General features: G+C 35.1%; 1 protein-coding gene across 1 annotated transcript in view; it reads left to right on the top strand.

Annotated features, from left to right (window-relative positions):
• LOC132925607 (uncharacterized) overlaps positions 1 to 11,109 on the top strand; it is a 36,988-nt gene extending 25,879 nt beyond the window's left edge. Inside the window, exons 4-5 of the mRNA XM_060989985.1 lie at positions 8,166 to 8,357; positions 10,689 to 11,109. Coding sequence (XP_060845968.1) covers positions 8,166 to 8,357; positions 10,689 to 10,779 — 283 coding nt within the window. The 3' untranslated portion in view covers positions 10,780 to 11,109. The remainder of the gene's footprint in view (positions 1 to 8,165; positions 8,358 to 10,688) is intronic.
• Positions 11,110 to 12,244: the final 1,135 nt, after the last annotated feature.

The following is a 12,244-nucleotide window of genomic DNA, read 5'->3' as shown; positions in this document are numbered from 1 at the left end:
ATATTTATTTTATATATACGAGTATATATCTACGATCTGCCAACATATTATTATTATACGGTTCACTCGGACTTGCGACACACAAAAAACATGTTGCAATGCGTTTTACATATTATGTTACCCTGCAGGAGGGTCGTGCTGCACACGCCTGTCCGCACCTGGAAAACGGCAGTCTTAAAAAATATCTTTATTTGTGCGTGCATATATATGATGAATGCATACCGAATTTCGCAACCCCGTTAAATCGTTGCACACACTACAAGGGAAAAAAATATCATTCAGTTGATTTTTTTATCTCTTTTTAGAAGTGGTTAATTAAAATCGTATTTTTTCCTTTTTTTTTTTTTTATTGCTGCGCATAACCGGTATATGCGGCCGGCATTCTTGTATAATCCCTTCGGGCAAGTCACCAACTCGTGTTTAATTCTATTCTAAACAATTCGTTTGATGTGCTCAACTTTTTCATAAAAGCTGGTTGACCGTTTTTATCTCGTAATATTTTTTTTCTGAAAGTTTGCGGGACTGTAAATTGTATACAGCAAACTGCATTATATTCCTGCGGCGAGTTCGGCATAGTTATAATATAATATAATATGTATATATATATTACGTTCGGGCGGTTTTTTTTCCGGTTAATACGCGAACTGCCGTCCTTCCAGAATTGCCTTAAAGTTAATTAAAATTTTATCCCGAAACCGGGCTTACGCGTTATTCTAAACAACAATGAACCTAACTGCATGCATAATGTATTTGTGCTGTGCCTCTGTGGTATCGAATCCATCCCATTTGCCGGAAAGCTTTTAATATTGAATTTTTATCGTCTGCGCGAAAACGACCGATGGACGCGAATTATTATTATTATTACTGTTATTTCTGGCTCGGTTCACTGCTGCACAATAATTTATCAAATGGGTACGAAACATATACTGTTGCACGATGCACACGCCATACATAAGACAGCGCGCAGCCAGCTGCAATCATCCCCATTACACAGTATAATACATACATGTATAAATATTTCGCAATGTGCGGGTCGAAGGTACCTAGCCGTTATACTTGACCGCCATTTTTTGTCATCAAACGTTTGATTTATGGCCGTGCTTGTCACATATATTAATAATATATTAAACATATATAGTTACCCGACAAAAATGAAAATGTCCACCTCGACTGCCGCGAGCAATGTTGAAATGCGTTCAAATTAAATGTCACCGCGGCGAACGCATAATATATCAAATTACTACTGTCACTGTGTGTCATACTATAAAGCCGATCTTCAAATTAAATACCATTCGAAATCCCGACGGTTAATATATAGAAACAAAAACGAAATGTTTATTATATAATATATAGCACGATATACCAGTGTATTACAGTTGAACTTATCAAACAAAAGATACGACGAAATCGTTTTACCGTACGGTTGACCATAAATCCTTGTATTTTATTTCAAAAACATTTTTGACATTTACGTTTCGTCGTCTTCGATATGTCAATAACCATAAACGCTAGCGTTTGTAATGATAGCCGGAGGTGCAGGATATATCGGACGTTTAGTTATGCCTATTCGATAATTAACATAATTTATAATTTTTGTACAGTCTACAATTATAAGTCTTATTATCAGTTCGAGTTACGTAGTGCATATGAGATTACACGTTAAACGGTTACAGTTCAAACATGACAATAATTAGTTTGCTATGACGTAGAACGTTTAAAAAAAAAAAATTATTTTAATGATAGCTAATGGTGTTTAGTGACACCGCGTAAAATTGAAATAACTTATCAAATCGTACATCGTGTAAATGATGGGCTATAATGGAGACGGAATTCAAAATTAATCAGTACACAGTATCGGTGTAATATATTTTATGGTTTTCGGCTTTTCGTACAGAACTCTGTTTATCTATAATATATTGTTATCGATTCACTATTTACAGGGATTTATAGCGCGTATTTAAGACACGTGTGCTGGCAATGTAGAAAAATGTTTACCATAAAGTGTTGTTGTTTTCTTGTACGGGTAATCTGTGTCGGCTGTTCGTTTGTCAGCGACTGGCTTTTAGCTACGTTGCAGCCATAGAATGTTGTGGATATTTATTCTCAAAACTATTTTCGGCGTTATGTTTCACTTATTTTTCTTACATACTATCCTATGGTGCTCTTATATACTCTCTTGTCGTTGATCGCACGTCATCAGTATAAAACCGAATATAATCCTATTGTGTCGCACAAACAATAGTTACCCGGAATAGTTAAAGGACTCAAACAGAAGAATAATAATAATCATAACAAAAAGAAGAAGAAGAAGAAAAATACGATAAATATAAATCAAAGGGGATAAAAGCGGACGCGTGATACGTGACCGACGCCAGCCGTCCCTAACCTTCTATCCGGCCGTTCTATCGTCCCCCGTGAAAATGTCTTTACAAAGTCTTATGACCAAAACGCACGTGGTGGTAGGTATTCTCGTCGTGCTTGTGTCGTTTAATGCCCGTGTAAACAATACCTACATAATACATAATAAATACGGCCGCCACCCTCGGGGAATGCCTTTGTTGTGATAATTTTTTCACCTATACGCGCGTGCACAGTGCGCAGTCGTGGATTTTCAATCGTTTCACATTATTATTTTTACAAAATTTAGCACGCGCCCAACGTATTGTAATATTTGTATTGTAACGTGCGCAATTGTATACATTACAGTATTATGACGCATATAACATATATACATATATAGGTACAGGGTGATTCACTAAGCCCCCTTTTTTCTTCAATAAATCTCATTTTTGGCATTTTCGAATTCCTACATTATACTTAGAGACCCTATTTTAAAAGCCTTTTTTTATGCTATTAAAGGAGTATCTTGTAGAGATACAGACTTCTATTGTTCAAACGCAAGAACAATCCTTTTCTTACCGTAAATTATTTAGCAGATAATTTTTGTGAACATTTTGACGTATCAAAATCGAAATTCGAACGAGTAATTTTATTGAGTTATTTAATTGTGTGTTTTCTAAGGAATAGAATTAGAGTTCGAATTATATGAAAGCTATTATTTGGCGAGTTTAAAGTTTTAGTGATTAACTATATTTTAAACACTAGACCGAATACTACATCTATTTTGTATTTTTGTAAACCTATTTTTAGGACATATTAGTATAAACATTTGTATAACTAAAAACTACTCGTACGAATTTCGAATCAACATTGTCCGGTAAGTAATTTACAATAAAAAAAAAAGGCGCACTTATTTGAAAAACAAAAATTTGTATTGCCACGTAACACTTCTTAAAATATAGGCTGTAGAAAAAAATTTCAAGAATTTTTGTAAATATTTGAATAAATTCATTGTCAAATGAAAAATCGGAGTGTGCAGCGTTTCTGTATCGCTCTGTATACAACGCGATCGTATACCTCGGTGTTATTCGCGCGATAAATCGTCGAAACCGTCGTCGTCGTCGGTCACCGCAGCGTGAAATCTTTCGAAAGCAACGCGGAAAAAAAATAACAATTAAAATTGTGACCGAAATAATCATAATAATAATATAACGACCCGAGCATTATATTATATATATAGGTACCTATAGTGTTGTTCTTGTGCTGACGCAAAGAATGAGACGGATCGAAAGAAGGGTGGTGGAGAGCGAATTCGACACGGGTTTTATTTCAACGAAAAATTTGCGTTAAACTATAATATTATTGTATATAGGTGCACGCGCGGAAAGAAAGCGGCGCCGTTTGCCAATCATTCGCGTATTGTTTTTCTTTCGTCGCGTTCCTGCACTACAGCTAGTACGCGTACTGTAAGTATATATATATATATATATATATAATACACACAAATATTTCGCGTTTAACCGAGTCTGTATATTTCCGTTTTACGGTCGAGCCTCTTTAAGGCCATAAATTATAATATTATTATTTCATAGGACCTAAACGCGCGCGTTTTCGCCGTTCCCGCTATATACCTATATATAAACGAATAAACGTGTTGCGGTGTTGCAATGTCTCGTAAATAATTATTTAAAGCTCTCTACTGTTATTATTATTATTATTATTATTATTGTCTTTGATCGCCGGAATTCGTCGACTTTTTTCAGGAGAGAAAATCTGTTCTCTTTTCCTCTTATTTATTTATTTTTTTTTACCGACCAGGTGTTGGAGGGTTTACTGCGTGTGTACGCTGCTTTTATAAACACAAAAGGGGACACCCCCTCCGTGCACAGCTGCGCCCGTTATATAGAGAATCAGCCGGCCCGCAAAAATGTGTGTGAGAAACGCTGCAGCGACTCGGTCGTACGCCCGAAATAATGTGTCTGTGATTTGTACAAGAAAAAAAAATTAAAAAAAAAAAAAAGCGTCTGTATATTTTGTTCATCATATTATGAATTTTATGATATCCAATTTACATGTGTGTGTGTGTGTGTGTGTGTGTGTGTGTGTAAATAGGATATAGAGAGATTTTTTTTTTATTTATGAATAATGAGTATTATCTCCAACCCTGTGGGTATAAACACACGCATTTAAAACTATCTAACTGATTTTTAACTTGAATATTTTTTACACGACTGGTCAAGTTAATTTTTATACGTTTAAAAATTCTTATATTTTTAAATCATATAGGTTTTACACTTTTTACATTTTGTTTGTCAAGTTTTTCATTTTTTTTTTTTTTTCAATAAGTATTATTATTTATTAAGTGAGTCGATAATTATTAATTAATCATACGCTGTATATGGTTTGTAATTATTAGGCACACATATTATATTGATTGAAAAAAATATAATAATAGTTAGACAAATATTATTGAATTTAATATTTCTCACAACGTTCTTAGTTTTATTTACCAATTAATAAGTATCTATAATCATTAAGTAATAACATTATTTTAATGACATTATTATTATGAATTTCAAATAATTTCAATTTCCGACATCGAAACAAATATTATGACGCGAATCGCGTGGCATACCTACGATAAACGTTAATGGAAAATGTATAAAATACGTATATTTCGTGTCGTGTACTTACAGCACGAAGGTGAATTATGGTCTATGGATTATGTCATAACATTTGATGATTGCTTCACCGCATAACCACTAGAAAATTGTCTTAATTACGTTTGAAAATTGTCGTTAAAATATAATTTTTTTTTTCTATGTGATGCAATTGACTGGAAATTTAATTTATACAATCAACATTTGCATGTAATTTATATTCAAACAGGTTGCACATTGTAACTGTGTAACTTCTAATTTCGTATAAAATCGCAGTATACAATATAGGGTAATTTAACAAACTTTTAATGTCGACCGGTAATTGAATTTTTAAACAAAAAAAGTTGCTCGGCGGCGTCAATATTACGACCCTCCCCCCCACAGTATATTGTCGGTTGGAAGTGGATAGCTTCGATGGAGGAACAGGGCCGGCTAAGAACTCAAAGTTATTCTTTTCGAAATCGAGCGAGAGAGATTTAGGGCGACGACGAGAACGGTGTTGTTTTCATTATAGCTAGTTTGCTACGGGTGTTTATTTTTTAATTATTTCTGCCCCTTCGTTTAATTATTACGTTCGGGGGGAAAAAGAAAATTGAATTCGATCATGCGTAAGCCGTACAAAAAAAAAGAAACCACTCTAAAATTCTCGAAATTTAATATATAAATATCGCTTTTGAGATTGAATATCGCTGAAATGAAAAAGCATTTATTATTTTGATCGAAAACTGTACGATTTGAATTCTAATAATAATAATGGCTGTATATAATACCTCGTTGAAAAAAAAACAGACTTATTTGAACGGCTCTGTAATAATATTATGTTTGATAAAAAAAAAAAAGCTATAATAATAATAATAATAATGATGAATACAATATTATATGAATAGATATAATATACATTTATTATATTATATAGTAATCGAAGGAATAAAAAATGGGTTTAATTACGGACTGTGGTATGTCGGCTGTCGCTGACTGTGTTCTATGCCAAAGAATTCGATAAAAAAGACGTTTTTATTTGTATTACAAAATAATATATATCGTACGGTCGTCGTTGTGAGTGGTAAATCGCTCGCTGTCTTCATCGCTATCGGCATACATCAGTATGTCCCGAAATTCCAAGAATTATCTCAGTGAAAAATCAATATATTTAAATGCGGATTTTTTAAAACAGCAAAAAACATATATACATTTAAAATGTATCGAGTTACAGCAGTACTTATAAGTTTTTAGTATTTGAGATATTAATACATAATAATATAGTTGTTGCCAAAAAATAATATTTTATTACTTAAACGAAAGCTAATAAATATATTGGACCTATGGATAAAGGCGAAAAATCAAACTGAAATTCGGTTTTCAAAATGTCCAAAAAATATATAACTGCATCATAAATAACGTTTTGCTGAATTTTCAAAATGTACGCCATCGAAGCAGAATTGTCTGTTATAAGTTATATACTGTCGAAAAACCCGCATATAAATATGTTAATTTATTTTCAACGGAGATACACGGGGCGATACGAGACTTTTCGTGTCGGGACAGACTGCATATTATTATAGTGCGGGGCCAGCCGTATTGAATATTGTGAACGAATTTGGTGCAATCAAAATGATTGTAATATATATGCGGCCGACAGATGTTGTCGTCGATTAAATACGGGGAGAAGCGTCGAATGCGTGCTTAATAATAAGTATTTCAGAACAGTAGGTATATATTATACAACAGTACCAGCGCGATAGTATACCACACGAGTACCATATTAATGAAAGTATATTTAATATATATATAGATGTATATATTATGGTATAGTTATGGCAGAATTATTATATTATATACATACAGTTGTGTGGCGTAATATACATATATATATATATATATCAATATAGAGGTATAATATTTTATAAGTTTATAATACCGTATAATACCGTATATAGTCAGCCTGCATTTTTTGGATATAACAATAATCCGCAGACGTGGCGGCGTTTGTATTTATTTCGCGTTCGGTTTTTAGGCGTTTAAGTCGATGAAAACGGATTGGAAAACCGAATTTATTGTGCACTGCGGCGTATATTATTAATACGTTATAATATCGTGTGTGACCCGACTGTGACCGCGACCACGTTTATACGGCCAATTTTTTATTGTCCGGTATTTCGTTGTTACACACACACACGCACTCACACACGAACTATCGTCAAAACAATTACTTCCGTCACTTTATTTATTACGTTTATAAATAATGCATATAATGTATTTTTTAACCATAGCGTGTGGATGGAAAAAAAATCGTTTTTACGGACACGGTTTGTATACACATATATAGGTATGGAGGTACGCGTAAACATCGCTGTCAAATCAACAATAACATTTTCATAAGAGAGCTGAAACAAATGTTTACGAAAATTAAAAAAATCTTAATTACGTGTAAACTTTCCGAAGGTTAATCGAATAAAAACGTCATTGAAATAATAACAATATATTACATGTTTCGACTAGTGTAATTGAACATTATGATGACGGCCCCGGTGACGACGTGGGAGCGTCGACCACGCAAAGACAAAACAGTGGCGCAGCGTTCATTATATTATTATATAGTAGTCGTGTAACACATGGTGTCGGATAATTAATGTGTGTGTGTGTGTGTGTTCGCGCGCGCGCCACTAAGTCAGATTAGTCGACAATAGCGGACGTTCACGATCATTGCTATTATTATTATTACTATTATTGAAAGTGAGCGCGTAGATCATAATAATATATTATATTATAGTACATCCGAATATTTCGAAGCAACGCCACTTCGGCTGATGGTTATGCCCGAGACGCGTATAAAATAATCGTATCGTTTGTGAAAAGTTTTAACAGATTTCTATAACGTTATCATTGTCGACTTTCTGCAGTCGTTACGAACACGACTGCGAAATCGAGACTATACCTATGCACAATGATCAACGCGAATCCGATCGTATCGTCGCATAATAGGTGTCAATATATAAGACGCGAGGCGTCGGCAGATTTGTATTCCGTCTTCGCGAAAATAATTATTTCCCGACGTTTTATCAATCGATTTATTACATGTGCGTCCGTCCGTCCGTCGGCACAGTACACAGCATCATATTTCGTTCCACGTCATACTAAAACACACTTTTATTCTTTTTTTTTCAGTGTACAGACGAAGCGAGAACGGCGACGCAGACTTTGCGGGTACGAGGCCTTTCGCACGACTGCGCTGCAACGTTTGTGCCGTGTAAACCGCCGCCGTGCACGTTTATCCAATAAAACATCGCGAGGATGCTGTACGTGGACCGCGACAACGCGATCGCACGAAACGCGCGACGTTCGCGCATACACCTCGAGGTACACAATATTATAATTTACTGTGACGTGTAACACTACGTCTGTTCTATATATTATTATATTATAATGTATGCGCGCACCGCTATAATAATAATAACCGTCTCTCCGCCGTCCAGTTAACTCGCACTGTGTCCGATGTGTTATAAATATGTATTTCATACACACGGCTAATATAATATACATGTATTCGTTTGTGTGTAATGTGTGTATATACCGAAGGTACACCACTGGTCACGTAATACGTTGTTATATTCCGTTACATTATTATTATTAATACAGAGAGAGAGAGAGAGAGAGTGATATATACATATTTTATACGACTATATAGGTACCTAACATGTATATATAAGTTAATTATTGTATAATGTGTGTGTGTGTGTGTGTGGGTATGATGTACCTACTGCAATTGTACAGCCGTTTCGCGTGCGCGACTTCCCATGCAAAGTGTTGAACATTTATATATACAACACGGTTAGGCATATATATGTAGGTATATAACTCACACTCTGCAAACGCATTGCAGTTACATTATTAAAACAACGTCCGACTCGCGAGCGTGTGTGTGTGTGTGTGTGTTACCGTGTACGATTTAATAATATGCGACCGTATATCTACATAATATTAAACTGTAAAACACATAGGTACTCTCGTACACTCCGCGGGGTTACGTTATAGTGCACAGTATATATTAAAATACACATAATATGTTAATCGCATTACATTATTATATTATATTACATTATTATGCCGTCGCGCTCGCGTTCGCCTCGTTCCGCGTTTTACAGTTTCGTCTGCGAGCTTTTTGTATCGACAATTATTATTTTACGCGCAGGTACGTCACGTTACGTTACGTTACGCCTATTGCCCGTATTATGCAGGACTCTGCGACCATCACGTCCCCCGGGCACACGATTCGGACACAGCAGCCGCCGCCGCCGCCGCCGCCTGGCCGAACGTTATTTATTATACGATATCGCAGTTGCAGTCGTGTGTCGCGCGTACCTATACCTACCTCTCGTGTATGCATATATTATAATATTTATTATATACCGCTGCGGTATTCCGCCCCCGCCGTGCGTGCGACTCTGTTTAAACGCACCACAACAATATAGTAGTGTACATTATAGTACGCAGCGACGATAACGCTGATGGTGTGCGACGAGAAACGGAGAAAAAATTACTCGATCGACGACGATCGTATACGATATGGCCTCCGTTGCTCGTGGACGTGGGACAGACGCGCGCGTATATCGTCGTATTAGCGGTTATTTATATTTATTTTATTCGTGTACCGTCGTAGAACATAACGCTATCGATTGTGTATACTTTTCTCTCGTTTTCAACCGGTCGTGCGGCGCGCGTGTGCGTATTTTTTCCCGACCGAGAGCGGTTATATCAGGTATACGTATAGCTGTACATAGTGGTATAGAATATGTAGCAAGTGATAAACGTCATCGCCGCAAAACGAGACGCGTACAGTACGATGTACGTATAGGTATATCGTTGTATACTCTCAGTATATTACAATATATTATATTACTAAATATTCGTACTTGTTTTTCTTCTGGCGAAGAGTCTTCAAATTTCGTGAGCTTTTTTTTTGTCACGCGCGAGCGAGTCCTAAACACAACGCGTGTACGTGCGATAACGATTCGCGGTGAGTATATCGATGATCCGTGTGGTTTTAAGATATTATAGTATAATACGAGACCTTTATTTTTCCGATCGATTTATCGCCGTCGAAAATGATTTCTGCAAAAATTACAAACGTGACGAATGACGTTCAAAGATGTGGTGCATTAGATTTGGTTTGGGACGTGAGCGTATCTGCACAGATGGAGTGTGTGGTCTCAGGGCTGCGAACGGAGGGGGGCGGCTCGCCCATTCCAACCTGGTGCACTCGGTTAAACCATTCATTTGTTATTCGAACAGATCATCAGTAACCTCTCATCTTGTCCCGCGCGTATAATAGTTATATTTCCCGTGACAACCAAGAAAAACGTCAAATGATAGCCACCTCGACGACGCGTATATAGTGGTAAAAAAATCGTACGAGACCGAAGCCACTTGGAAATTCAAATTTAAAATCAGGTCTGTGTGTACCTGACAATTTTACGCGATTATAACACTTCTTACCTGGCACGCGTAAATTCGGTCTATACAGGAGTGGAACGATGATTAGGCGTTGTGTTATTACACACTCACCGCCGCACCTAATTCGGTCACGAAAATACGTTACGAACACAATACCTTTTGCACGTTGTGTACATTGCAGCGCATAATATTACCAATTTGTCGTGTTTTTAAAACATCGTTTGTTTTGTGTTTCAGACGTGCGTGGAACGTGAAAATATCGTTTCGCATACCGGTCCTTATCATTCTTCGCCTTGTGTGCAATTTAAACAACTGGACGGAGAACTGATAAGGGCTGGTATGTCGATACTGCGCCGTGTAAGAGCTGCCCGACGACGACGACGACGACGACGACGGAACTGCTAACACCATATTGTTTTCTACTGCAATATTGGCTAATTTTGTTGTGAGGTGTCCTAAATCTAATACACTACGCGTTCACGAGGGCTTGTCTTTTTAAAATTATTCCAATATGAAGTCATACGTGGCATTTGGGTTGACATACAATAATTACAAGAGAATAAAAATATATACTTGATTTTCATTCTAACTACAAATTATAATTCGAATAATATTATTTAGAGATACTCAATATTAAATATACTTAATTTCCATAAAATATGTATCATAATATGCTTACGCGTTTATTTAATACCACCGCGACATTGTTACATTTTCGTTTTATTATTAATTTGTTTCCCTAGAAATATTCCAAAAAATGAATTGAGCTACTCTTTAAATTGTAATCTCAATATCGAACAATATTTTTTTAATATTATTTATTTACAAATACTATAGCTAATTACTATAAAAACGAATTAAACATTTTATTCTCATAACGATTGAATTACATCAAACTCTAATAAATCATAATCCATAGTCAATACATAAATATAATATAATATATTAAATATGAAAAACAAACAGGGCAAGTCTATTTGACGTGGACGTTTCTTTGAACTGTGGCCTATCAGCCGTTTGTTTGACTTCAAGGTTAATAATATTATGATATACGACGATAACACCGCAAAAAAAAATGTAATAAGTTGTTTTTTTTTTGTTTACTAAGAAATTACTTTTTGCACTTGACATTCTCCGCCATCGACCGCCGCTGGACATTTACCCATCTATTACGATTGGTGTTCAGGTCTTATTATAATTATACACCAGTGGGCAGTGTGACTATTGAATGTAGTAAAACATAGCAGAGTAATAATACACAAATGCGTTTTAAAATACAAAGTATTCAAACACAATATCGTCAATATTGTATTAATAATACTTTATTCGCTTTAATAGGCTATAAATTATAAACTAATTGTGGTATTTCATTTGGTCTTCGAATGAAACGTTTAAAAATGAATTAAAAATGAATTTGTTTAAGAAATATTCTGTGCTTATAATACGTTTTTAGTGTATAAAATTAAATTTTTGTTGCATTTATATAAACGCGTCTCTATACTCTATACTATATAAATTATTTTTATTTTATCGCATTCGTTTAGAATAATTTAACAATTCAAATATGTCTTAAATATTTACATTTTTTTCGTTTTAATTGTATACGAGATTTTAAAAGACGGATTCAACACCGAAAAATTTAACAGCGTTTTTAGAAAAATGAAAAATTACAGCCGAATTCCAATTCAAAGCGTTTTACATGCGGTTCCATATCATTGCCGTCGTTGATTGTTTCGTAATCATTTACCTATTACAAAATTATATTTAAAATTAAGACATGTTAGTGCAGGTCA

This window comes from Rhopalosiphum padi, chromosome 3 (assembly GCF_020882245.1).
Source record: "Rhopalosiphum padi isolate XX-2018 chromosome 3, ASM2088224v1, whole genome shotgun sequence".
Classification (NCBI taxonomy): Eukaryota; Metazoa; Arthropoda; class Insecta; order Hemiptera; family Aphididae; genus Rhopalosiphum; species Rhopalosiphum padi.
Note: the sequence above shows the minus strand (reverse complement) of the source record. Positions and strands in the feature narration are given on the sequence as shown.